Genomic DNA, 27,227 nt, shown 5'->3' with positions numbered 1-27,227 from the left:
AAATTCCTCCACCATGTTCCAAAAGGCCACGTGGCCCACTGCAGCCACCATCACCCTCAGCGGCTTTACAGGCCACTCACAGCAGGGACACATCACAACCCCTGTACCCATTCAAATCGGCAACATCACCATCAAGCACCCCATAGTTTTAGTTGATCTACCCCACACAGCGGAACACATTTTAGGCATAGATTTTATGAATTCCCACAATCTGTCCTTCGATCTAGTCAACCAATGTGCCTGGAGAATGGCAAAATCCACAAGAGCCCCCGCAACGCTCACAATAGGAGAATATGCAAACAAGATTAGCGCAGTAGGCAAATTTTGGTTTGACCCGACTACAATTAGCACGGACAAGCAGGTTAGGGCAGTGTTACAAAAGAACAGGACAGCATTCGCGACCCACAAACACGACTGTGGCCGGATGACTGGTTCCGTACAAATCACAGGACCTGACCCTAGGCCCCAAAAGCAATATGGATTTCCCCAAGAGGCAGAGGGAGAAATCTCAAAAGTAATCAACAGCTTATTAGAGCAGGGCGTACTTAGATCAGTAGCCTCCACTAATAATGCCCCGATTTGGTCAGTGAGAAAGCCCGATGGATCATGGCGACTGACCATCGATTACCGGGAACTCAACAAAATCACCCCCGCAGCAGCCCCCACAGTAGCCACAAGTCCCGAGGCCATGCTCAAGCAGGGACTCAATTCCCGATACTTTACGGTTTTGGACGTCAGTAATGGATTCTGGTCCATTCCATTGGCAAAGACTGTGCCAGTACAAATTTGCCTTCACCTTTAAAAATCAACAGTACACGTGGACATGCCTTCCACAAGGATTCCACAACTCCCCCTCCATTTTCCGACAGCTGGCAAATGGATTATCAAAATGTTCTGGCCCGAATGTCTGGTCCAGTATGTGGATGACGTTTTACTGCAGACGGACACCAAGGCAAAGCACATCGAGCTTCTGGCCGAACCCCTGGAACTCCTACATGCAATTGGATGTAAATCCCAAAGTAAACCCCAAAAAGGCCCAGATTTTGGAAAACAAGATGATATATTAGGGTACAATTATAACACATGGTAAACGCGAGATCGAGCATAAAAAGATTGACTCGATTGCCAAATTGCCCCTTCCCCAGAACGTTTCAGCCCTCCGGTCGTTTTTAGGACTGGTTGGCTATTGCCGAAGCCACATTGACGGTTTCGCAACTATGGCAGCACCCCTCTCAGACCTCCTAAAGAAAGGAGCCCCCTGGGAATGGCTTCCGCAGCATACGGGTGCATTGGACTCGTTGAAAAGAGCACTCAGTGCAGCCCCCGCACTACAGGTTCCAGACCCGCTTTTCCCCTGTGCGATAGAGGTAGCAAGCACAGACCGCACCCTTTTGGCCGTGCTCCTCTAGGTACAGCATGAACAGTTAAGGCCCGTGGCTTACGCCTCCAGAGTTTTAGATGCTGTGGAGCAGGGATTTACAGCCTGTGAAAGGCACCTGCTCGCAGTTTTTTGGGCAGAACAATATTTTTCATACATAACCGGACTAAACCCCATCACAATCCTGACGGATAACACACCCACCCAACTTTTACTGGACGGACGACTCAAAGATGGTACAGTCAGTCAGATTAGAGCAGCTAGATGGACCCTTCTTTTGCAGGGACGGGCCATCACTGTTCAAAGGACAAAGACCCACACTTTTTTAGCAGATAACCTACAGTACCCCGGAACCCCCCATGCATGTGACATTATCTCTCCACACCACAACACAGGCCCCTTTATTGCTAAAACACCCCCCAGAAAGATAGGTAGTTCAACCCAGAGCCCCAAGCACACAGACACGTGCGAACCCATAAGAATATATGTGGATGGATCTTCCACAATATTGGAAGGGAAGCGCATTACAGGATGCGGCATTTACGTCGAGAACGCGCAGGAATGCGCCCTAGAAGAAATAGCAATAAAACTTCCAGGACACTAAGGCGCGCAGGCAGCAGAACTTGCAGCCATCGCATACATAGTGGAACACCCAGATTCCTTCCCCAACCCAGCAGACATATATTCGGACAGCCTCTATGTCTGCAACAGTCTTACGGAATTCCTACCCCTGTGGAAAGCAAGAGGATTTGTTTCCGCAGACGGAAAACCCCTCCCCTCAGCCCCATTATCAGAGAATTTACAGTGCAGAAGGAGGCCATTCGGCCCGTCGAGTCCGCACCGGCTCTTGGAAAGCGCACCCCACCCAAGGTCAACACCTCCACCCTATCCCCACAACCCAGCAACCCGACCCAACACTAAGGGCAATTTTGGACACTAAGGGCAATTTATCAAGGCCAATATTGGACCATTGCCCCCTTGCAGGAATGGTTATAAGTATGTACTTGTTGTGATCGACACGTTTACAAAATGGGTGGAAGCATTCCCATCCAGAACGAACACTGCAAAGACCACAGCCAAGGTTTTAACCCACCACATCTTTACGAGATGGGGACTCCCCCGCAGCATTGAATCCGACCAAGGCTCCCATTTTACGGGACGTGTCATGAAGAACGTCATCACGATATTTGGCATTACCCAAAAATTCCACATCGCATACCACCCCCAGTCGAGTGGTATCGTGGAGCGCATGAATCGGACCCTAAAAGCTACCCTTAGGAAAATGGTCTAGCAAAACAACACCACTTGGGATTCAGTCCTCCCCTTTGCGCTGATGTTTTTGAGAAATACGGTTTCTACATCCACAGGTTACACCCCACACACCCTCATGACCGGACGTCCCATGAAAGGCACAGAATTTTTATTGGGATTAGATTTGACCAGCCCCGAAGTGACGGTCCTCACACACGAGAAAGCAGTAGAACAATAAGTGGAGAATGTTAAAACGGCTCAGCTAGCAGCCGCAGTGAAATTGGGCACAAGGAAGAAACAGAGCAAGGCCTGTTTCGATAAGACAGTGCATGCGACTGAGTTCAGTGTAGGACAGCAAGTCATGCTCTCCGTATACAACCCCAGCACATTCCTGTCACCTAAATATTCGGGTCCGTAATCCATTGCGGACAAAGTAAGCCCCTCCGTCTATAAAATTAAGTACCCCAACGGAAAGACTGCGTGGTTCCATATCAACCAGCTTAAGGCATATGGATCACAGTCTAACGACACACACCACGTCATGCTCGACGCAGCAGATCACGCCCCGCCCACAGCCAACGTAACCCTACCCTCCCCCAACACGTCCAGCCCAGCCACGGACACAACCTCGACTCCACCCCCGAAATATACACTCCGCCCCGGAACGCCCACAGACAGCAGCAGCAGCGACAGCGACTGTGACTCGGACAATAGCCACAGCACGCCTCCCTACTATCCCCATGCAACAGGACCCACACCCAGCGAATCTGACCATGATTCGCGTGATCTCTTTATGATCACTTTCCTAAACAAACCCCACCACCGACCACCCACCTACAACGACGACCCCGACTCCATCCCCACAGAACTAGACACCACCTTTTGGCACCGAGATAACTAATACAGACTCGTCCGGAATGACGAGAGGGATCCCAAATCACACCATGCAGCCTTATCCGCCCTGATACACTCGAGAGTTTGGCATCCGGGAGAAGATGACGACTTTGAGTCTGACTCCCAAAACGCGAACCCCTTTGCGCCCCTGTTCGCAACTGATAACTGAGGTGTCCAGATGATGTTTTAAAAAGGAGCCGCTTGGGAGAAAATGGTGTCCTTTCTGATGGAACCTGCAGCATGTTTTGTGTTGTTTGTCATGGTATTGTTAAATGTTGTTTGTAAGATCGGAAATTTTTTCCACGGCCCCACGCCTTATTTGTCTGCCGAAACCTTTGAGAACTTGTCAGCCCGCTCATCGGCAGAAACCGCTGAGAGCTTGCCTACCCCCGTTCATAACTGCCCTTCTGGTTCGAAGGAAGAACCAATACAGCAACCCCCCACGATGACTACATTTCTTGCCCGTTCTTGTCAGTTGCTCAGGCAGTGGAGAAACGGCTTGGGACCCGCCCTGCCTGGGAACCCCCCTCTGGTCAGCTACGCTCGGGTAGAGCACACACGGACTTGGTCGCCGTCCTACCCGGGGACTCCATCCAACTCTTACCCGTCGTGGCCCATACGCACCTCATTTCAGCAAATTTTCGTTCAAAAAGTTTTGTTTTGTTTTCAGGTGACCATTAGGTTGCCAACCCGATGCTATTTACATCCTCAAACATTTGGATGGTAAATCGCACAGCCTGCGAGACGGCTCGCACTGTTTCAGTATTTGTAAGCATGTCTTGTCCTGAAATTCGTTTTTTGGGGAAAAGAAATGAGGGAGTCACACATAGTGACAATTATAAAGGGAGAATTGGCACTGAAGGACAGACATACTACCAGAAGAGATATTAAACCAAGATAGTAACAGACACTATGCTTGATCCCACAGAACTCCAGAAGCTCCAGGAACAGAAGAGAAGAGAAAGAAGAAGAACCATGAGGCCATCCTCCGTGTTGCTCATCACCCTAATGAACATTTGGTTGCGCGCGAACGCGAACCCCCTGACCCCAACACCCCCCCCCCCAGCCGTTAATGATTCACTTCCCCATAGTACCCAGAGCCCAGTCACAAGCGACACCACACCATCTTGGTGTGACAGGTTTATAACCTGGTACTCCCTGTCCTACTTAATAGAATCTCTATTAGTGTTGGCGATACTCTGCTGCATCGTGCAGACTATTTGCATGAGGAAATGGAGAAGGAGAGCCTACCGCGCTCACACTTCGGTATATAGGATAAGATCCCCTATTTTCGGGTTTGACCAGACCCCCGACCCCCCCGATCTATAATAAAGAACATTAGTTTGCGTTCTTTTTGTGAATAAAGAAATGTGTTTCATGAGCGATTGTACAATCCTGAGTTTGACTGCCAAGCCAGGAAAAATGTGAATAATGCTGTTATGATTTTGTTTGTATTGTTTAAGAAGTTAGTATGATTGAATGTTTGAGTGAGTGTAGTTTATTGAGGACAGTTAGAGGTACCGTTTTTCTTATTTTGTAATGCATGTCCCTGTTTTGACATAGCGCCACTTAGAATGGTCAGTTAAAATTTTCTTGCATAGTTATGGTCAGTGTAGAGGCAATAGAAGAGTGCTTGCCAGGTCAGGGAATGAAGACACTGCAGCTATGTGATCCTTCACACTTCGTGTTAGGATCACAAGGAGGGTGTGTAGCCACCTGGGTTGGCCAATTCCCGACGTAAAATGGAGAACAGCAAAGACTGAAGGGAAATTCAGCCAACACAGCAGGTGCAAGTTTACTGTGTATTAGACTCTGCAAAAGCCCAAACAGCATCGATACCAGCAAACATCGGCATAATAATGTAGCAGCCATCTACATACTAATGAGCAATCCCCGGGAGCAATCGAAACATTTAAGGTAAACAAGGCCAAGCCAGACTCCTCGGCGCCAGCAGGAGCCAACACAAAAGAGGTTAACGGACACCTAAAGACCGCCCATCGATCAGGGAAATCGAACCAAGCAATCGGAACAAAGTCCAATCACTTGGAATCAGGTACGGGGTCCGCCCCGAAAGGCGGGAAGCCCCTGGGGACTATAAAGTAAAGCCCCCAAGTTCAAATCGTCTTTCTTGACAGGGTCACTCAGCAACGCGAAGCAACCCTTGACAGTGACCTGTCCAGCTGCCTCCAAGAACGTAAATCTCAAGTCAACGCTCGCTACGAGATAGGCGTAGGTGTTTCCAAGGCTCCAAGCTACCAGTTCATACCAGCTTTTGAATCCCGCAGACTCAGAACCCGAACGAAAGGCTATTTGTTCCCCTGACCTGGTGGGCCAGTCCGAAGCTAAGTATAGGCCTGTTAGTTGTAGAAGTAGCTTAGAAGTAGAATTTATGCATGAGTAGCGATTACTGTGTATAATAAACGTGCTTTGATTTGAATCTTACTAATTGGTGTATTGAGTTATTGATCATTACTTGAACTTGAACCTCGTGGCGGTATCATAAAGATACCTGGCGACTCTAGAGCAAAGGTTATAAAACAGAGCCAATTGAAGTTAGCAATTCCCAAAAAGGTCAGAAGAAGTAAAACCTCTTCTAACTTCTCTGTTACTATAGTATTAACACCCCCCCCCCCCCAACCAGATACCGCACATATGACTCCCTCCACCTCACCCGATTCTCCCAACGGACTCCCCTCCCCACTCTCCTGACCCCCCTACAGGACTTCCAGTTACCCTCCCCAATCCTGCACTGAACACACCCTCCGACCACCTGACCCCCCCATTGACCACACCACACCTGACTGCCTCTACTACTGACCACAACCTCCACTGATGAACCCCATCACCACCCAAGCTGCCCATTGACCATCCCCTCACAGACCAACCACCCCCGAATATCTGACCTGCCCACTGACCAACCAACACTGCCAAACTGCCAACTCCCCAACTGACCACTGACCACCCAAAGCACTTTCCCCCACTCAACCTACCCCACTCCTCCCCATCCCTTAATCTTAACTATTTACTTTACAAGCTTACCTTCTCCCCGGCTTCTCAAAGTGGCTGAACCTTTAAACTTACCTGCTTTATGGCAGCTAGTGCTGTAAAAAAGGCAACCTGTGTTTCCTGGTCAATCAAATGTAATGCAAATATTATACCCTCAGTAAATAAAGAAAAAGTGGAATATGTTAGAGACCAGAAATGCATACTTTCAGAGTAACCTGAGTAACCTTGCACATGAATCCCAGAAAGTTAGCATGCAGCTGCAGCAAGCTATTTGGAAGTGAAATGGTATGTTAGCTTTTGTTACAAAGAGCTTAGAATATAAGGGCAATGAAATCTTAATATAGTTATCCAGAGCACTAGCGAGGCCACACCTGGAGTACTGTGTGCAGTTATGGTCTCCTTCCCTCCTTACTTGTCCTAGTGGGACCCAACAAACATCGACTAGGCTGGTCCCGGGACGAAGGGATTGAGCACGAGGAGAGATGAATAGACTAAGTCGATATTCGTTGGTGGTCGGAAGAGTGAGAGGCGAACAACTTGAAATATATAACATTCTTATGTGGTTCAACAGGGTAGGTGGCAAGAAAATGTTTCCCTGGGGCACTAGAACATGGGATCACAGTCTTAGAGGTCAAGTCATTTGGAACTGAGATGAGGAGAAATTTCTTTGCTCTACGATTTGCAAATCTTTGGCATTGTGTGACCCACAGAGCTGTGGTTGCCTAGTCCCTGAATATATTCAGCATAGGGGTTGACAGATTTTTGGGTACTGATGAAATGAAGGGATATGGGGATAATGCGGGAAGGTGGATTGGAGGTCGAAGATCAGCCATGATTTTGTTGAATCGTGGAGCAGGCTTGAAGACCAAATGGCCTATACTTAGTACAATTCCGCCGCCTACCACCAGTAGCAGAGTTCCCGATGCGGCAGAGAATCCAGCGTTGGGGAGAAAAAGGGCATCAGTCCCCTGCAGGCATCGGTATCGAGGTTCGCGCTCTGTGCCAGAGGGCGAATTTAAGACCTAGATGTATCAAATTCTTTGGGCTGGCATGATTCGCCGGTCCCCTGTCTATAACCCCCGGCGAAGAAAGACCCCAATTTGGAATCATCCCAGAAGCGAGACCCCTGTCTGTAAGCCCCCCCCCCCCCCCTAGAAGAGAGACCGTGTCTGGAAGCCCCCCAGAGGAGAGACCCCTTTCTGGAAACCCTGCAGAAGAGAGACCCCTGTCTGGAAGCCTCCCAGAAGAGAGCCCCCTGTCTGGAAGCCTTCCAAAAGAGAGACGCCTGTCTGGAAGCCTTCCAGAAGAGGCACCCCTGTCTGAAGCTAGAACAGTCCAGACAGAGGCAGTGAAAAAAATCACTGCTTTAAAACTCAACTGGGCAATACACCTGTTGACTCAGGCAAAGGAAACAGAACCTACCAATACCTGGAAAGAGAAAACCAGTCAGCTGGGTTTGAATCCCCTCAGTTCTTAGACCTGCAAGTCATTCATTCATTTCTCGGAGATATTGACTTTACTATGCTGTGATTGACAGCTTCCACACACACACAGCTGTCTACATTGTTCCATTTGTCCCCCTTCACATTGAGTGACATTGAAGTTATCAGCTGTGAAACTAAGCAATGTTTTTAAACATCAAGCTTTGATTGACAGCTCCTGGACCACATCAAAGAGAGTTAAGTGCTTTCTGTTACTTTCACTGCTGACTACTTCAAAGTCACTCAAGCTAAAGAGAGATGAATGGAACAATACTGGTAACTGTGAGTGTGTGTGTGGAAGCTGTCAATCACAACCTATTTAATTAGGGGGTCTCTGGGGTGGTCTCTTTAATTAGGAGGCCTCTGGTCACTGGGAAGGGTGATTGGGTCACCCATGTATGAGGAGCACCGGAGTTGGCTCAGAAAATCCGGTGGGGGTGGGGGGGGGATGGGTGTGCTGAATTGTGTTGCCGGGGGTCCCAGCCATGGGGCCTCGCTATCGGGCCGCTTGCTCAAAATGGCGGCCCAATAGCGGGAAACCTTTATAATCCTCACTATGCAAAAATTCCAGCGTGAGCGCAAATCAGGTGCAATTCAGCTACAGCGGGAGGATGTAGTCTCTCAAACGGACAATCCTGCCCCTTTTGTTCTTATGTAAGACAATCATTAGCTTCTCGTAATAAAAAACCCAGAAAATGCTGAAAACACGCGATCATTGATCAGGAGGGAAGTTAACATTTCAGATGTCAATGCTTTTGTCGAAACTCAATGTGAGCTCCATGCGAATGTAGAACTTGGAGGATCAATCCTGCTCTTGGATCACTCTACTAACCTTTCCCAATCATCGCCCATTGACAGTCTACCAGAGAGCCCTTTGCCAGGGACACAACTGGCCCAGATTTCTCCTCGAGGAACCCCTGGGCTACCTCTGGATGCACAGTTGGCATTTGCAGCTCACTGGAAATTTGCTGGCAAGGCCTAATTTCAGATGAATCTCAGGACTAAGGTTTCTGGAACATGCTGTCAGAAAAGAGGGCAAAATGAATTTCTAACCCACAGGAGTCCTGTATAGCTTTAAATGAGACTTGACAGGTCTGCATTGTACTAAAAAAAGAAATTGTCACTTAATCCAGCGAGAAATTGAGAGAATCAGATCAACTGCACAATTTACACTCTGGCCGATGTTTCTGTCCACTGATTGCATTTAGAAAATTACCTATAAGAATATGAATGGACACGGGGCAGGATTTTCCCATGGGCATCGGAACCCAGACATCGAGATCAAATGGGGATCCCAAGCCCACACTTGCTGGCAACAATACTGGCATTACAATTTTCTCAAAGGTGGCCCATTAAGAATGGTGGATGCACCCTTAAATTTGCTGGTCATTTCAGAGGCTGGCAGCTCTGGAGCTGTGGCAGCCCTATGGGGAGAGGCTGGCACTACTGAGGCCGTTCGAATACATAGAGGTGCCCTCAGAGGCATAAAATTAAATTAATAGTGCAGAGCGGCGAATACTGAATGCCCTGTGGAATGGAAGGGAAAGGCCATTGGGGGGATTATTGGGACCACATGGGCAGCTTTACCTTCCTGTGGCCCCATCAGTGGTGCATGGAGCCTTCAGCTCTATAGACCCTGGCCTACCACAGGGAGATTGCCTCCTCGGAGTTAGCAGGCTCCCCACCTGGCAGGGGAACTACTCTGCCTCTGATAAAATGCTGGTGAGCCTGGAAAATCATCACTAACTGGGGCTTTAAATTTGCTGCCCACCTCGATGGAGTGGGTAGCTAATCCGCGTCCCGGCCTGCCACTCAGAAATGTTCCATATATGGCAGGAATACATCAGGGAAATGTACCGACATGGACCCCTGTCTCCAACCGAATCTCCATGACGTGGGAGTATCCTGTCCTTGCATTATACATCTTTGGATCCACTTCTTGCAATAGGGCACAAATGTTTGTTGTTCTTATTTATAAATTGTAGGTCATGTTAGCTGAGTTAAAAGGTTCCGATGAAGTCTACGCTGTAAAGGTGCTAAAGAAAGATGTCATTCTCCAAGATGATGACGTGGACTGCACAATGACTGAGAAGAGGATACTGGCATTAGCAAGAAAGCACCCCTACCTGACCCAACTATTCTGCTGCTTCCAGACAAAGGTAAGTGTTTCCGGACCAACACTTCATTCACCACAGAATGTACAGATTAATTACACCGATATTCTGAAAATCCCAATGCAATATGGTTGTGTGAGGAGTATTTTTGATGTAAAGATAGATATTGTGCAATGGAAGAAGGTACAACTCTTTTATGTGTTATAAATTTAGAGTATTCAATGATTTTCTTTTCCAATTAAGGGGCAATTTAGCGTGGCCAGTCCACCTAGTCTGCACAACTTTGGGTTGTGGGGGTGAGACTCATGCAGGCACAGGAAGAATGTTCAAACGCCACACGGCAGTGACCCGGGGCCAGGATCGAACCTGGGTCCTCAGCGCCGTGAGGCAGCTATACTAACCACTGTGCCACCCTCTGAAGGTACAACTCGATGGCTCAGCCAACATTGCACTTCTGTGGACACATGGACCATTCAAATCAGGAGGACTCTCGGTTTTATCTCAGGGGCTTGCACTGACTCAACTGATTCCAACTAAGGTAGCTTTAAGGGTATGCAAGGCCCCCTGAGTTCAGGATGGAGATGTCATTTCAGCTTTTTGCTTGTGATCATTATCTCCTATCTAGTGACACCTTTGTGTGTGGGCATTGGACGAGGTCAGCGTCTAACTTGGTTATGGTATCCATGTAGTTAATCTACTGGCCTGCCATAACTTTCTGCTTACACATGAATAGTGAGTATGAGTACAAAAGGGCACCCATGGTACTAAGTCTCAGCAAGGAGTTAACGTGTTTAGCAGCCAAGTGAGGGGGAGGAAACTGAGAGGAAAACATAAAAATTTGATTGAAGATAATCTGGTTTTCAATCTGCTCTCAAATTCACTGTTACCAGTTTCAACTGCTCCTATACAGGTCTGTCCAGATATTGATCTATTGCAATCTCACTATTGCCATTCATTAAGTTCAGTTGAAAATCTCCCAGCTGCCATTTGGAGTGCTGATACAAAACTTTCAAAAGTTTCTGATCCTCTTGGAGATCTATTTTCATTTTATTTTCGGAGTGCCATTCATTACATTGAAAACATATGTTCTACAACGTTTTCATCATGTCATTTTAAAGCAACGCACTCGTAAGTGTCAACTCAATGTTATAACTGCTTCAGTCATTTTTGCATGATATATGGTTTGTGAAAGAGTTGGCATGTTTCTTTTGTTACATACCCCAATCTGTTTCAGAAATGTGTAAAGTCTACAAGTGAGCAGGAATTCAAAGCCGCAGCAAGTATAGCACTTCCCTGGAACCCTTCACATCCTCTTTGCTCTGGCACAGGTCCACAACCACCACCACTCATGAGGTCCTTTTGTACAATCCAACCCAGCCAATTACCGCACCATCAGTCCACTCTCGATCATCAGCAAAGTGATGGAAGGTGCTATCAACTGGCACTTACACAATAAAAACCTGTGATAGTTGCTCAGATTTGGTCCAGCAAGGGCCACTCAAATCCTGACCTCATTACAGCCTTTGTCCAAACATGGTAAAAGAGCTGAACTCGAGAGATGAGGAGAGAGTAACTACCCTTGACATCAGGGCACCATTTGACCAAGTGTAGCATCAAGGAGCCCGAGCAAAACTTAATGGGAATCAGGGGGGAAACTCTCCACAGGTTGAAATCATATTTGCACAAAGGTTGTGGTTGTTGGTGGTCAATCGTCTCAGTCCAAGCTATTGTTGCAGGAGTTCCTCAGGGTAGTGACCTCGGCCCAATCGTCTTAGCTGCTTCATCAATTACCTTTTCTCTATTTTAAGGTTAGAAGTGGGGATATTTGCTGATGATTGCACAATGTTCAGCACCATTTACAACGCAGATACTGAAGCAGCCCACGGCCACATGCAGCAAAATCAAGATAACATTCAGGCTTGGGCTGACAAGTGGCAAGTATCAATTGCACCACACAGTGCCAGGCACTGGCCAACTCCAACAAGAGAGAATCTAACCCCTTGGCATTAAATGGTATTACCATCACTGAATCTCACACACTCAACATCCTAGGGATAACCATTTACCAGAAACTGAACTGAACAAGCCATATAAATACTGTGGCTACAAGAGCAGGTCAGAGACTGGGAATTCTGTCGCAAGTGACTCACCTGACTGTGCAAAGCCTGTCCATCACTTATAAGGCACAAGTCAAGAGTGTGATGGAATGCTTGCCACTTGCCTGAATGAGTGCAGCTCAACACTCAAGAAACTCAATACCATCCAGGACAAAGCAATCCGCTTGGTTGGCACCCCATCCACCAGCTCCCTGCACCACCGATGCACAGTGACAGCAATGTATACCATATACAAAATGCACCGCAGCAACTCACTGAGGCTCCATCAACAGCACTTTCCAAACCTTCAACCTCTACCACCGAGAAGAACAAGAGCAGCAGATGCAGGGAACACCACCACACCTAGGTTCCCCTCGATGCCACACACCATCTTGATTTGGAATTCTATCGCCATTCCTTCACTGTCGCTGAGTCAAAATCCTGCTGTACCTCTGCCACATGGGCTGTGGAAATAATGGCAGGGTGCGCACCACCATCTTCTCAAGGGCCATTAAGGATGGGAAAGAAATGCTGGCCTAGCCAGTGACTTCCACATCAAGTGAAAGGATTTTTAAAAGTTTGTATTGGGAGGTGAGAGACTATGTATTATATAAGCCAAAAGATGTGCTGTTAGGTGATTTGGACATTCTGAATTCTCCACCAGTGTACCCGAACAGGCGTCGTAGTATGATGACTAGGGGATTTTCACAGTAGCTTCATTGCAGTGTTAATCTAAGCCTACTTGTGACACTCAAAGATTATTATTATTATAAGCTGTTTATGGTAGACTTAAAGTATTGGGTAATTCCATTGCAAATTGCTTGATTCAGGCCAAATTACTCGTCTTTTAGGCACACGGTTCTTCTTCCAAGTTTTTAAAGTTACAATTCATGCTGCTGCATCATTTTCCCTCCCAAATCTCACCCAAGTCGATCTTACTTTCTCAGCAGCCTTTCATTTTCTGTGCCCAAGTCATTGGACGAGCAGTACATTATAATGGAGATGTAAAAAGGCAGCGGAAGACTGATACCGAGATGCATATAATTTGTCTTTGCATTTGTGAACATGATTAAAGTGTAAAACCTTTTTTATTCTGATCTTGTCGATTGAGTATTTCTTTAAAAAAAAAAATTCCAATTAAGGGGCAATTTAGCGTGGCCAATCCACCTACCTTGCACATCTTTGGATTATGGAGGTGAGACACACGCAGACACAGGAGAATGTTCAAACTCCACACGGACAGTAACCCGGGGCCGGGATCCAACCCGTGTCCTCGGTGCCGTGAGGCAGCAGTGCTAACCACTATGTCACCATGCCGTCCTTATGGAGTATTTCTATCAGAACTGCGAACATGGCAAAGGAAGGCAGTTTATGAAAGATAGTCAGTGGGATGGAAGGTCTTTACTGGCATAGGGATGGACTGGTTTTGGTCGCAGTCTGAGCAGGAAATGGCAAGGGTGTGGTAGAGCAGTTTACGAGAAGCTGTGTTCAGTGAGTTACTGGCACAAGACAGGCTGCTCTTGGAGATCTCCCACTGCAACTGCATCATCCGCTTAATCTGTTCCATCCTGTTCATGCAACAGATGGTTCTCTTTGTCTGTTAGCAACATTGGCTTTCATCGTATGGCAATATTATGAGGGAGGCAGCAACTACCGGGAATATCAGCACTGTCTCAGGGCTGTACTGCAGGAAACCCCCCTCCCAGCTCGGCAACTCCTAAACAGGTCCGGGTAGCGGAATTATTGTTCAAGGCCGCCTAATGACTGCTCAGGGATGTTCTGTTTTTATATCTGATTTCTGCCAACATTCATTGAATCATAGCCAAGGTCTGCAGGGGATATCTCTGGTTTCCTAACCTATGGCGCCTTGCAGCTCATTAAGGGGTTATTTTGGAGGATGTCGATCTGGAAAGACGGTGGCCAATCACTGCACATCAAGAAAATTAAACCTCCTACAGTTCACAAAGGTATCAGCCTTGTTAATTAAAGTCAGGAGGTGTATTGGCGATGGCACCTTACATCATATACATTCCTGTCAGTTGCTGTGGCCCATGGAGACTGAGAAGAATTTATTCGTACAATTGTGACCTACTTTATATGGGAGCATGCCACAGTTGAGTATTTCCCACATACGTCTACAGTGATAGCCTAAAATGCCCCCAATGAAAATTGGTCACATTAATGTATTTCTATTAAGAGGGCACCATTAATGGTAAAACATTGTTGAATTCTGCAATTTCATGATTTTGTAAGCAACCATCACAATTAATTTTTATTGATAACAAAAGAGTGCTTTACTTGCATGGAACATAAAGTGACCCTCTCAGATTCTACAGTATTGTTAAAGTGTTTCGTCTACATAATTTAGCCATGTGGTTGCAACAGTTCCTCAGTGTGATTGTGTGCAAGTTGTTTGAATGTGCTTCGCTCTTCGTTAAGTAGTTACATTTTCCAATCTAAATGTTGGTACCCTGACTTCAAAAAGGCAGAAAAGAAACCTCAACCTCAAGCTTTTGTATCCATAGAGTTAAAAAATTAACTGCAACTACTGTTTGACATGTGCTTTTCATCATTGCCTGTAGCCCCAGGCAAATTAAATGCTTCAAATATTTTTTTTTAAAGAATCCTCTTAAAAACTGTATTTCTAGACACTGGTGCTTGCCAATATCACTGTGAACACTTCTCGTGACAGAACAAGTTCCACCCTCTGTTTGAACTTTGCTATAGTTTTCAGTGAATGAAAATTTAATTTAGGTGACCTGCAAAAAAGAAAAACTTTGATTTATCAAAATGACAAGTAATTATAAAAGACTTTTGGCTTGCACTGGTATTGACCTCTGCAAGTGATGTGTGTATGAATCAGAAGAAAGAGCATGGAGTAAACTTTGGGCAGAATATGGGGCTTGTCAAATTAAGCAAGCTGCTTTGGGGGACCAAAAAGCACAACAATGCCTTGCACCCTTTCACTTCTGCATACATTGCATTGTGCGCAGATGGGATGAGATGTAAGACAAAGGCAAGTTAAGATGTGCAGGTATTAGGGACAACAGGTAAGTAGCATAAAATGCATACCTCTTGCTCAAAAAACACACGCTTGGCAACTACAACTTAAGGCAGCACGGTAGCACAGTGGTTAGCACAGTTGCTTCACAGCTCCAGGGTCCCAAGTTCGATTCCCGGCTTGGGTCACTGTCTGTGCAGAGTCTGCACATTATCCCTGTGTGTGCGTGGGTTTCCTCCGGGTGCTCCGGTTTCCTCCCACAGTCCAAAGATGTGCAGGTTAGGTGGATTGGCCATGATAAATTGCCCATAGAACATAGAACATTACAGCGCAGTACAGGCCCTTCGCGCCGACCTGTGAAACCATTCTAATGCCCATCTACACTATTCCCTTATCGTCCATATGTCTATCCAATGACCATTTGAATGCCCTTAGTGTTGATGAGTCCACTACTGTTGCAGGCAGGGCATTCCACACCCTTACTACTCTCTGAGTAAAGAACCTACCTCTGACCACCTGTCTTATATCGATCTCCCCTCAATTTAAAGCTATGTCCCCTCGTGCTAGACATCACCATCCGAGGAAAAAGGCTCTCACTGTCCACCCTATCCAATCCTCTGATCATCTTGGATGCCTCAATTACGTCACCTCTTAACCTTCTTCTCTCGAACGAAAACAGCCTCAAGTCCCTCAGCCTTTCCTCATAAGATCTTCCCTCCATACCAGGCAACATCCTGGTAAATCTCCTCTGCACCCTTTCCAATGCTTCCACATCCTTCCTATAATGCGGCGACCAGAATTGCAAGCAATACTCCAAATGCGGCCGCACCAGAGTTTTGTACAGCTGCAACATGACCTCATGGCTCCGAAACGCAATCCCTCTACCAATAAAAGCTAACACACCGTACGCCTTCTTAACAACACTCTCAACCTGAGTGGCAACTTTCAGCTATCTATGTACATGGACACCGAGATCTCTCTACTCATCCACACTGCCAAGAATCTTACCATTAGCCCAGTACTTTGTCTTCCTGTTATCCTTCCAAAATGAATCACCTCACACTTTTCTGCATTAAACTCCATTTGCCAACTCTCAGCCCAGCGCTGCAGCTTATCTATGTCCCTTTGTAACTTGTAATATCCTTCCGCACTGCCACAACTCCACCGACTTTAGTGTCATCTGCAAATTTACTCACCCATCCTTCTACGCCCTCCTCCAGGTCATCTATAAAAATGACAAACAGCAGTGGCCCCAAAACAGATCCTTGTGGTACAGCACTAGTAACTGGCCTCCAGTCTGAACACTTCCCATCAACCACCACCCTTTGTCTTCTTCCAGCTAAATCTCCCTGAATCCCATGCTTCTGTATTTTCTGCAGTAGCCTACTGTGGGGAACCTTATCAAACGCTTTACTGAAATCCATATACACCACATCAACTGCTTTACCCTCATCCACCTGTTTGGTCACCTTCTCAAAGAACTCAATAAGGTTTGTGAGGTACGACCTACCCTTCACAAAACCATGTTGACTATGTCTAATCAAATTATTCCTTTCCAGATGATTATACATCTTATCTCTTATAAACCTTTCCAAGATTTTGCCCACAACAGAAGTAAGGGTCACTGGTCTATAGTTACCGGGGTTGTCTCTACTCCCCTTCTTGAACAAGGGGACAACATTTGCTATCCTCCAGTCTTCTGGCACTATTCCTGTAGACAAAGATGACTTAAAGATCAAAGCCAAAGGCTCAGCAATCTCTTCCCTAGCTTCCCAGAGAATTCTAGGATAAATCCCATCTGGCCCAGGGGACTTATCTATTTTCACACTTTCCAGAATTGTTAACACCTCCTCCTTATGAACCTCAAGCCCTTCTAGTCTAGTAGCCTGAATCTCAGTATTCTCCTCGACAACATTGTCTTTTTCCTGTGTGAATACTGACGAAAAATATTCATTTAGCACCTCTCCTATCTCCTCGGACTCCAAGCACAACTTCCCACTACTGTCCTTGACTGGCCCTACTCTTACCCGAGTCATTTTTTTATTCCTGACATATCTATAGAAAGCTTTAGGGTTATCCTTGATCCTACCTGCCAAAGACTTCTCATGTCCCCTCCTGGCTCTTCTTAGCTCTCTCTTTAGGTCCTTCCTAGCTAACTTGTAACTCTCAAGCGCCCTAACTGAACCTTCATGTCTCATCGTTACATAAGCCTCCTTCTTCCTCTTGACAAGTGTTTCGACTGCCTTAGTAAACCACGGTTCCCTTGCTTGACCACTTCCTCCCTGCCTGACAGGTACATACTTATCAAGGACACGCAGTAGCTGTTCCTTGAACAAGCTCCACATTTCCATTGTGCCCATCCCCTGCAGTTTTCCTCTCCATCCGATGCATCCTAAGTCTTGCATCATCGCATCATAATTGCCTTTCCCCGAGATATATCTCTTGCCCTGCGGTATATACCTATCCCTTTCCATCACTAAAGTAAACATAATCGAATTGTGGTCACTATCACCAAAGTGTTCACCTACTTCTAAATCTAACACCTGTCCTGGTTCATTACCCAGTACCAAATCCAATACGGCCTCGCCTCTCGTTGGCCTATCTACATACTGTGTCAGGAAACCCTCCTGCACACATTGGACAAAAACGGACCCATCTAAAGTACTCGAACTATAGCGTTTCCAGTCAATATTTGGAAAGTTAAAGTCCCCCATAACAACTACCCTGTTGTTTTCACTCTTATTCAGAATCATCTTTGCAATCCTTTCCTCTACATCTCTGGAACTTTTCGGAGGCCTATAGAAAACCCCTAACAGGGTGACCTCTCCTTTCCTGTTTCTAACCTCAGCCCATACTACCTCAGTAGACGAGTCCTCATCAAACGTCCTTTCTGCCACCGTAATACTGTCCTTGACTAACAATGCCACCCCTCCCCTCTTTTACCACCTTCCCTGAGCTTACTGAAATGTCTATACCCCGGCACCTGCAACAACCATTCCTGTCCCTGCTCTATCCATGTCTCCGAAATGGCCACAACATCGAAGTCCCAGGTACCAACTCATGCCGCAAGTTCACCCACCTTATTCTGGATGCTCCTGGCATTGAAGAAGACACACTTTAAACCACCTTCCTGCCTGCCGGTACACTCCTGCAACTTTGAAACCTTACTCATGACCTCACTACTCTCAACCTCCTGTATACTGGAGCTACAATTCAGGTTCCCTTGGTGTGCAAAAAGGCTAGTTGGGGTTACTGGGTTACAGGGATAGGGTGGAGTGGTGGGCTTAAGTGTGATGCTCTTTCCGGGGGCCAATTCAGAGTCGATGGGCCGAATGGCCTCCTTCTGCTCTAAATTCTATGAAGTGGGGGAAAAAAACAAGAAAAATGTTCATTCAGCACCTCTGCTGCAAGTCTTTCTATAATCTTCTTTAAATGTAAACCTTAATAGTCTTGGTGGGCATATGATTAGATACTGCAGCAATATAATCATCGGAAATGGTTTGCTTATTCACATTATTGAGCAGATACTTTGGGTCTAGGTAAAAGCAAACAGACAGATATTTCTGGTGCCAGTGACTTGAAAGTTCAGCATAGCATGCTATACAGATGAGATCTATCATAAATAATTTCTTCATGCATTTTTCCCAGTTGATTCCTTCAGTCAGAAAATGCACCAATTGTATCTAATCCGACCTCCGGGCTGCAAGAGTGAATCAACAAAATCCTGATTTGCATATAACTGAAACATTCAGAATTTACAGTGACTCATGTGGCACCTCGTACCTGATTTTGCTTCAGATGATTTGCATCCGCTCCTCTGTCAATTCTATCCACTGGTTGGAAGATGGAGTTTTTCAAAAACAATTTGCAATTTTCCACCTTCCTGGAGACATCTTTACATGCAGTTCTGTACCCAGTCACCTTCCTATGAAAACATTTTCCTTAAGTGCTGACTCATCTGATTTTCAAAAATCTATTCTAAGATGTTTTTTTGTAAAACTGGAAATTTAGCTTGTGTAGCTGCAGCTTTCCATTTCAGCCTAAACATATTATTTCACATTTTTTAAAAAAATATATATTTTATTGAAAATTTTTGGCCAACCATCACAGTACATTGTGTATCCTTTACACAGTACTTTAACAGTATAAATAACAATGGCCTGTTTTATAAACAAAAAATAAATAATATCTAACAAAAAACGAAAACTAACTCTAAATGGCAACTGCCTTGTCTAAGATAAACACTCTCCAAAAATATGATTTGACAGTCCAAAATGCAATTAATTATAGCAACAACCTATACATATTATACATATATATTAACGGACCTGAGAGTCCTTCTGGTTCCCCCCCCCCCCCCCCCCCCCTGGGCTGCTGCTGCTGCCTTCTTCTTTTCCATTCCCTCTATCTTTCTGTGAGGTATTCGACGAACGGTTGCCACCGCCTGGTGAACCCTTGAGCCGATCCCCTTAGGACGAACTTAATCCGTTCCAGCTTTATAAACCCTGCCATGTCATTTATCCAGGTCTCCACCCCCGGGGGCTTGGCTTCCTTCCACATCAACAGTATCCTGCGCCGGGCTACTAGGGACGCAAAGGCCAAAACATCAGCCTCTCTCGCCTCCTGCACTCCCGGCTCTTCTGCAACCCCAAATATAGCCAACCCCCAGCTTGGTTCGACCCGGACCCCCACTACTTTCGAAAGCACCTTTGTCACCCCCACCCAAAACCCCTGTAGTGCCGGACATGACCAGAACATGTGGGTGTGATTTGCTGGGCTTCTCGAGCATCTCGCACACCTATCTTCCACCCCAAAAAATTTACTGAGCCGTGCTCCAGTCATATGCGCCCTGTGTAACACCTTAAATTGTATCAGGCTTAGTCTGGCACACGAGGACGATGAGTTTACCCTACTTAGGGCATCCGCCCACAGCCCCTCCTCAATCTCCTCCCCCAGCTCTTCTTCCCATTTCCCTTTCAGCTCATCTACCATAATCTCCCCCTCGTCCCTCATTTCCCTATATATATCTGACACCTTACCGTCCCCCACCCATGTCTTTGAGATCACTCTGTCCTGCACCTGCTGCGTCGGGAGCTGCGGGAATTCCCTCACCTGTTGCCTCGCAAAAGTCCTTAGTTGCATTCCGGAATGCATTCCCTTGGGGCAACCCATATTTCTCGGTCAGCGCTCCCAGACTTGCAAACTTCTCATCCACAAACAGATCTTTCAATTGTGTTACTCCTGCTCTTTGCCATATTCCAAATCCCCCATCCATTCTCCCCGGGGCAAACCTATGATTATTTCTTATCGGGGACCCCACCAAGGCTCCCGTCTTTCCCCTATGCCGTCTCCACTGTCCCCAAATTTTCAAAGTAGCCACCACCACCGGGCTTGTGGTGTATTTCTTCGGTGAGAACGGCAATGGGGCCGTCACCATAGCTTGTAGGCTAGTCCCCCTACAGGACGCCCTCTCCAGTCTCTTCCACGCCGCACCCTCCTCTTCTCCCATCCACTTACTCACCATTGAGATATTGGCAGCCCAGTAGTACTCACTTAGGCTCGGTAGTGCCAGCCCCCCCCTATCCCTACTACACTGTAAAAATCCCTTCCTCACTCTCGGGGTCTTCCCGGCCCACACAAAACTCATGATACTCTTTTCAATCCTTTTGAAAAAAGCCTTCGTGATCACCACCGGGAGGCACTGAAACACAAAGAGGAATCTCGGGAGGACTACCATTTTAACCGCCTGCACCCTCCCTGCCAATGACAGGGACACCATGTCCCATCTCTTGAAGTCCTCCTCCATTTGTTCCACCAACCGCGTTAAATTTAACCTGTGCAATGTACCCCAATTCTTGGCTATCTGGATCCCCAAGTAACGAAAGTCCCTCGTTACCTTCCTCAACAGTAAATCCTCTATTTCTCTGCTCTGCTCCCCTGGATGCACTACAAACAACTCACTTTTCCCCATGTTCAGTTTATATCCCGAAAATTCTCCAAACTCCCGAAGTGTCCGCATTATCTCTGGCATCCCCTCCGCCGGGTCCGCTACATATAACAACAAATCATCCGCATACAGAGATACCCGGTGTTATTCTCCTCCTCTGAGTACTCCCCTCCACTTCCTGGAACCCCTCAATGCTATTGCCAGGGGCTCAATCGCCAGTGCAAACAATAATGGGGACAGAGGGTATCCCTGCCTTGTCCCTCTATGGAGCCGAAAGTATGCAGATCCCCATCCATTCGTGACCACACTCGCCATCGGGGCCCTATACAACAGCTGTACCCATCTAAGATACTCATCCAAAACCAAATCTCCTCAGCACCTCCCACAAATAATCCCACTCCACTCTATCAAATGCTTTCTCGGCATCCATCGCCACCACTATCTCCGCTTCCCCCTCTGGTGGGGGCATCATCATTACCCCTAGCAGCCTCCGTATATTCGTATTCAGCTGTCTCCCCTTCACAAACCCAGTTTGGTCCTCGTGGGCCACCCCCGGGACACATTCCTCTATCCTCATTGCCATTACCTTGGCCAGGATCTTGGTTCCTCTATCCTCATTGCCATTACCTTGGCCAGGATCTTGGCATCTACATTTAGGAGGAAAATAGGTCTATAGGACCCGCATTGTAGCGGGTCCTTTTCCTTCTTTAGGAGAAGCGATATCGTTGCCTCAGACATAGTCGGGGGCAGCTGTCCCCTTTCCTTTGCCTCATTAAAGGTCCTCATCAGTAGCGGGGCGAGCAAGTCCACATATTTCCTCTAAAATTCAACTGGAAATCCATCCGGTCCCGGAGCCTTCCCCGCCTGCATGCTCCTAATTCCTTTCACTACTTCCTCTATTTCGATCTGTGCTCCCAGTCCCACCCTCTCCTGCTCCTCCACCTTAGGAAATTCCAGCTGGTCCAGAAAGCCCATCATTCTCTCCCTCCCATCCGGGGGTTGAGCTTCGTATAATCTTTTATAAAATGCCTTGAACACTCCATTCACTCTCTCCGCTCCCCGCTCCATCTCTCCTTCCTCATCCCTCACTCCCCCTATTTCCCTCGCTGCTCCCCTTTTCCTCAATTGGTGGGCCAGTAACCTGCTCGCCTTCTCCCCATATTCGTACTGTACACCCTGTGCCTTCCTCCACTGTGCCTCTGCAGTACCCGTTGTCAGCAAGTCAAATTCTACGTGTAGCCTTTGCCTCCCCCTGTACAGTCCCTCCTCCGGTGCCTCCGCATATTGCCTGTCCACCCTCAGAAGTTCTTGCAGCAACCGCTCCCGTTCCCTACTCTCCTGCTTTCCTTTATGTGCCCTTATTGATATCAGCTCCCCTCTAACCACTGCCTTCAGCGCCTCCCAGACCACTCCCACCTGGACCTCCCCATTATCATTGAGTTCCAAGTACTTTTCAATGCACCCCCTCACCCTTAGACACACCCCCTCATCTGCCATTAGCCCCATGTCCAATCTCCAGGGTGGGCGCCCTTCTGTTTCCTCCCCTATCTCCAAGTCCACCCAGTGTGGAGCGTGATCCGAAATGGTTATAGCCGTATACTCCGTTCCCCTCACCTTCGGGATCAACGCCCTTCCCAAAACAAAAAAGTCTATTCGCGAGTAGACTTTGTGGACATAGGAGAAAAACGAAAACTCCTTACTCCTAGGTCTGCTAAATCTCCACGGGTCTACTCCTCCCATCTGCTCCATAAAATCTTTAAGCACCTTGGCTGCTGCCGGCCTCCTTCCAGTCCTGGACCTCGACCTGACCAGCCCTGGTTCCAACACCGTATTGAAATCTCCCCCCATTACCAACTTTCCCACCGCTAGATTCGGGATGCGTCCTAGCATGCGCCTCATAAAATTGGCATCATCCCAGTTTGGGGCATATACGTTTACCAAAACCACCGTCTCCCCCTGTAATTTGCAACTCGCCATCACGTATCTGCCCCCGCTATCCGCCACTATAGTCTTTGCCTCAAACATTACCCGCTTCCCCACTAATATAGCCACCCCCCTGTTTTTCGCATCTCGCCCCGAATGAAACACCTGCCCCACCCATCCTTTGCGTAGTCTAACCTGGTCTATCAGTTTCAAGTGCGTCTCCTGTAACATAACCACGTCTGCCTTACGTTTCTTAAGGTGTGCGAGTACCCTTGCCCTTTTTATCGGCCCGTTCAGACCTCTCACATTCCACGTGATCAGCCGGGTTGGGGGGCTTTTTACCCCTCCCTTGTCGATTAGCCATCCCCTTTTTCCAGCTCCTCCCCCGGTTCCCACGCAGCTGTGTCCCCCCCAGGCGGTGCCCCCCCGCCCACCCCACCCCATACCAGCTCCCCCCTCTCCCCCGCAGCAGCAACCCAATAATTCCCCCCCTCCCCCCCGCTAGATACCCCACTAGCGTAGTTACACCCCCCATGTTGCTCCCAGAAGTCAGCAAACTCTGGCCGACCTCGGCTTCCCCCCGTGACCTCGGCTCGCACCGTGCGACGCCCCCTCCTTCCTGCTTCCCTATTCCCGCCATGATTATCATAGCGCGGGAACCAAGCCCGCGCTTCCCCCTTGGCCCCGCCCCCAATGGCCAACGCCCCATCTCCTCCACCTCCTTTCCTCCCCCCACCACCACCTGTGGAAGAGAGAAAAGTTACCACATCGCAGGATTAATAACATAAAACTCCTCTTTCCCCCCTTTTTACCCCCCTCTTCGCCGCCCATACTCGCCCCACCACTTTGTTTCAAACGTTCTTTTTAATAACCCGATCATTCCAATTTTTCGTCCACGATAAAAGTCCACGCCTCATCCGCCGTCTCAAAGTAGTGGTGCCTCCCTTGGTATGTGACCCACAGTCTTGCCGGTTGCAGCATCCCGAATTTTATCTTCTTTTTGTGAAGCACCGCCTTGGCCCGATTAAAGCTCGCCCTCCTTCTCGCCACCTCCGCACTCCAGTCTTGGTATACGCGGATCACCGCGTTCTCCCACTTACTGCTCCGAGTTTTCTTTGCCCATCTAAGGACCATCTCTCTGTCCTTAAAACGGAGGAATCTCACCACTATGGCTCTAGGAATTTCTCCTGCTCTCGGTCCTCGCGCCATTACTTGGTATGCTCCCTCCACCTCCAGCGGGCCCGCCGGGGCCTCCGCTCCCATTAACGAGTGCATCATCGTGCTCACATATGCCCCGACGTCCGCTCCCTCCGCACCTTCAGGAAGACCAAGAATCCTTAAGTTATTCCTCCTCGCGTTGTTCTCCAGCACCTCCAGTCTTTCCACACATCGTTTATGGTGTGCCTCGTGCATCTCCGTCTTCACCACCAGGCCCAGTATGTCGTCCTCATTCTCAGCAGCCTTTGCCTTCACGACCCGAAGCTCCCGCCCCTGGGTCTTTTGCTCATCCTTTAGCCCTTCGATCGCCTGTAATATCGGGGCCAACAGCTCTTTCTTCATTTCCTTTTTGAGTTCTTCCACACAGCATTTCAAGAACTCTTGTTGTTCAGGGCCCCATGTTAAACTGCCACCTTCCGACGCCATCTTGGTTTTTGCTTGCCTTCCTTGCCGCTGCTCTAAGGGATCCACTGCAATCCGGCCACTTTCTCCTCCTTTTTCCATCCGTATCCAGGGGGATTTCCCTTCTGGTTTACCGCACAGCGTTTTTAGCCGTTAAAATTGCCGTTGGGGCTCCTATCAAGAGCCCAAAAGTCCGTTCCACCGGGAGCTTCCGAAACGTGCGACTTAGCTGGTCATCGCCGCAACCGGAAGTCATTATTTCACATTTTAATAAGTATCTGTACTGCTGTCACTCATGGCTACTATTGGTGCTGTATGGCAGATTAACATGGGAGCTCACAACAAACAACCATTATTGATCAACTTTACTCACAACTCTCCAACTGAGACAGCAGCAAAGAGGCAGCTGTAATATACTACACTCACTCCCCACTTCAAAGAAAACAATGTATACATTAAAATGTAAAAATGGTACATGCACATAATACCCCAGAATACAATATGACTAAACCAACATCAACAATACCTGAAAATGTAACAGATTAGGTTGCATATTTAATTTTACTGTAGTCTTAACCAGTACATATGACCAATATTTCTAAAGTAGTTTACATGTAAAAAAAACGTCTCTCCTTAACACCAACATGTATTTAGCAAAAGTGTCATTTGACAAGAAATAATGGAACAATCAGCTCCTCTCTTCTTTCTATATACTTTTAGTTAACCTACCTGGCTTCTTTCTCTTTGGCCGGGATTCTCCATTCTCTGCCGCTGCGATCAGGAATCCCGATCGTACAGAGAATTGAGCGTCGGCCGAAAAATGGGATCGGTGACAGGCGACATATCCGTCCCCAGTCTCCATTCTCACGCCACCGCCTGTAGAGGGCTATCCACCACGCACCAGCGGGAACATGCAAAGTGCTGATTTACATGAAATTAATGGGCTGGAAGCCCAATCTCCATCTGTGTGTTGCTCTGACCTCCATAGCGGAAAATCCACTGGGCGGGCTATGACCAACCGCAACCCTGGCATGGTGGGGCCCGAGGGTGGGGGGTTAAGGTGGTTATCCCATTGCTAATGTGCTCCTCTGCCACAAAGCAGTTAAGTGGTTTCACTTCCTCTTTTGTAACGACAAAAAGCACTTAGCATTGTTAAAGTGGTCAGGAACTGGCAATCATAACAAGAGCATTTATAAATACTGTGGTTAGGATCAATGGAGGGTACTTGAGATGCATTCAAGCCTGAAGAGAAATATAAATAAACAAACCCTCTAACAGCTGTGTTTGAAGCATTACACTGTCTATCACAGGCTAGTGAAAGGTATTCTCTATGAAATTGAATGGCTGCTTAGCATTTCAAAGAATCACAGGAGATTCCCAGCTTTTTCAAGTGTTGAGGGCTTTCTGTGAGGGCTCTGACACTTCAAACAGCTGCAATTTCAAAGGCATAGGGCTGAGGGTGTAGATGTTAGGAAAGGGAAATTGTTCCTGTATTGATTCTTCACATAACTGACTGGTGTGTTCATCAGTTGTCAGGCAGAGCAGTTCAGGATGAGGTAGCCACTTCTAGTTTAATAGGTCTGACCAGAATGATGCTGTTGAACAGAGAGCTGCCTGAAATCACCATGTCAAGTGTTACCTTCAGGTTGCTGAGGGTCGGAAGGGACAATCTAGACACAGGATCCCAATTCCAGGGGAGGGTCCCGGGATCAAGTCCTCACCCACATCCCGAGCCCATCCAATCATCTGGCCCCTTTGGGAACCCCCGCCTGCAGCCTGGCAGTGGTGGAGGGGCACATTTGCAATGGGATAACTCTCTTGACCCCCCCTTGGGTCTATCACATTAGGCCAGGGTGTCAGTGCCATAGTGCCAGCGGCAGTGCGCCATTGGTATTGACGGGGCAGCTCTGAAGAGTGGTAGCCAAAGGGGTGGGGGACCTGAAAGGGGCTGGGGGGGGGGGGGCTGAAGGGGAAGTTGTGGGGTTTGGTCACTGTTGTGTATGTGTAGGGTGGGGGGGGTTGCCCATTATTCCCGTGGTTGGGGAGAAAATTACCCTCCTTATTGAGGGGCCGGCTGCTTGTTCCACTTGTAAGCTGGAGGGAGAGGGGGTCGAAATTTGCACTGTGAATGGGAAGGGGAATCCACCGCTGGACTCTGGGACAGGGAGCCCATTCCAAATGGCAGCCTGAGCCAGAGAGTGATAGGCATCTGATGCACTTGCCATTATGTAAATGTTTGCCTGTCAAAGGACTGTGACACGTACCTGGTGCCACTCCTAGCACCAGCGGGGACCAGTCCTGATTCTCTGCTGGCGGGAGCATTCTGGAACGGAGAATCCTGCCGTTAATGACCAAATATCTCCTTCCATTTTCATTCGCCTGACTCTGCTCTTTGAACAGCTCTGACTGCATCCATCCTGAAGTTTGATTTTGACTTCCAGCGCCACTGAACGGTTTGAACTGTGAAATTGATTTATGTATCTTACTCAAAGACCATGGGCCGGATTCTCCATTGA

General features: G+C 47.6%; 1 protein-coding gene across 3 annotated transcripts in view; it reads left to right on the top strand.

The window, feature by feature from the left end:
* Positions 1–27,227, top strand: part of prkcea (protein kinase C, epsilon a) — an 877,089-nt gene that overhangs the window by 559,049 nt on the left and 290,813 nt on the right. For all 3 annotated transcript variants that reach the window (XM_072510726.1, XM_072510720.1, XM_072510732.1), the window contains one exon: positions 9,996–10,169. In XM_072510726.1, coding sequence (XP_072366827.1) covers positions 9,996–10,169 — 174 coding nt within the window. The remainder of the gene's footprint in view (positions 1–9,995; positions 10,170–27,227) is intronic.

Source organism: Scyliorhinus torazame, chromosome 1 (assembly GCF_047496885.1).
Source record: "Scyliorhinus torazame isolate Kashiwa2021f chromosome 1, sScyTor2.1, whole genome shotgun sequence".
NCBI lineage: Eukaryota > Metazoa > Chordata > Chondrichthyes > Carcharhiniformes > Scyliorhinidae > Scyliorhinus > Scyliorhinus torazame.
This window is presented reverse-complemented; position numbering and strand designations above follow the sequence as displayed.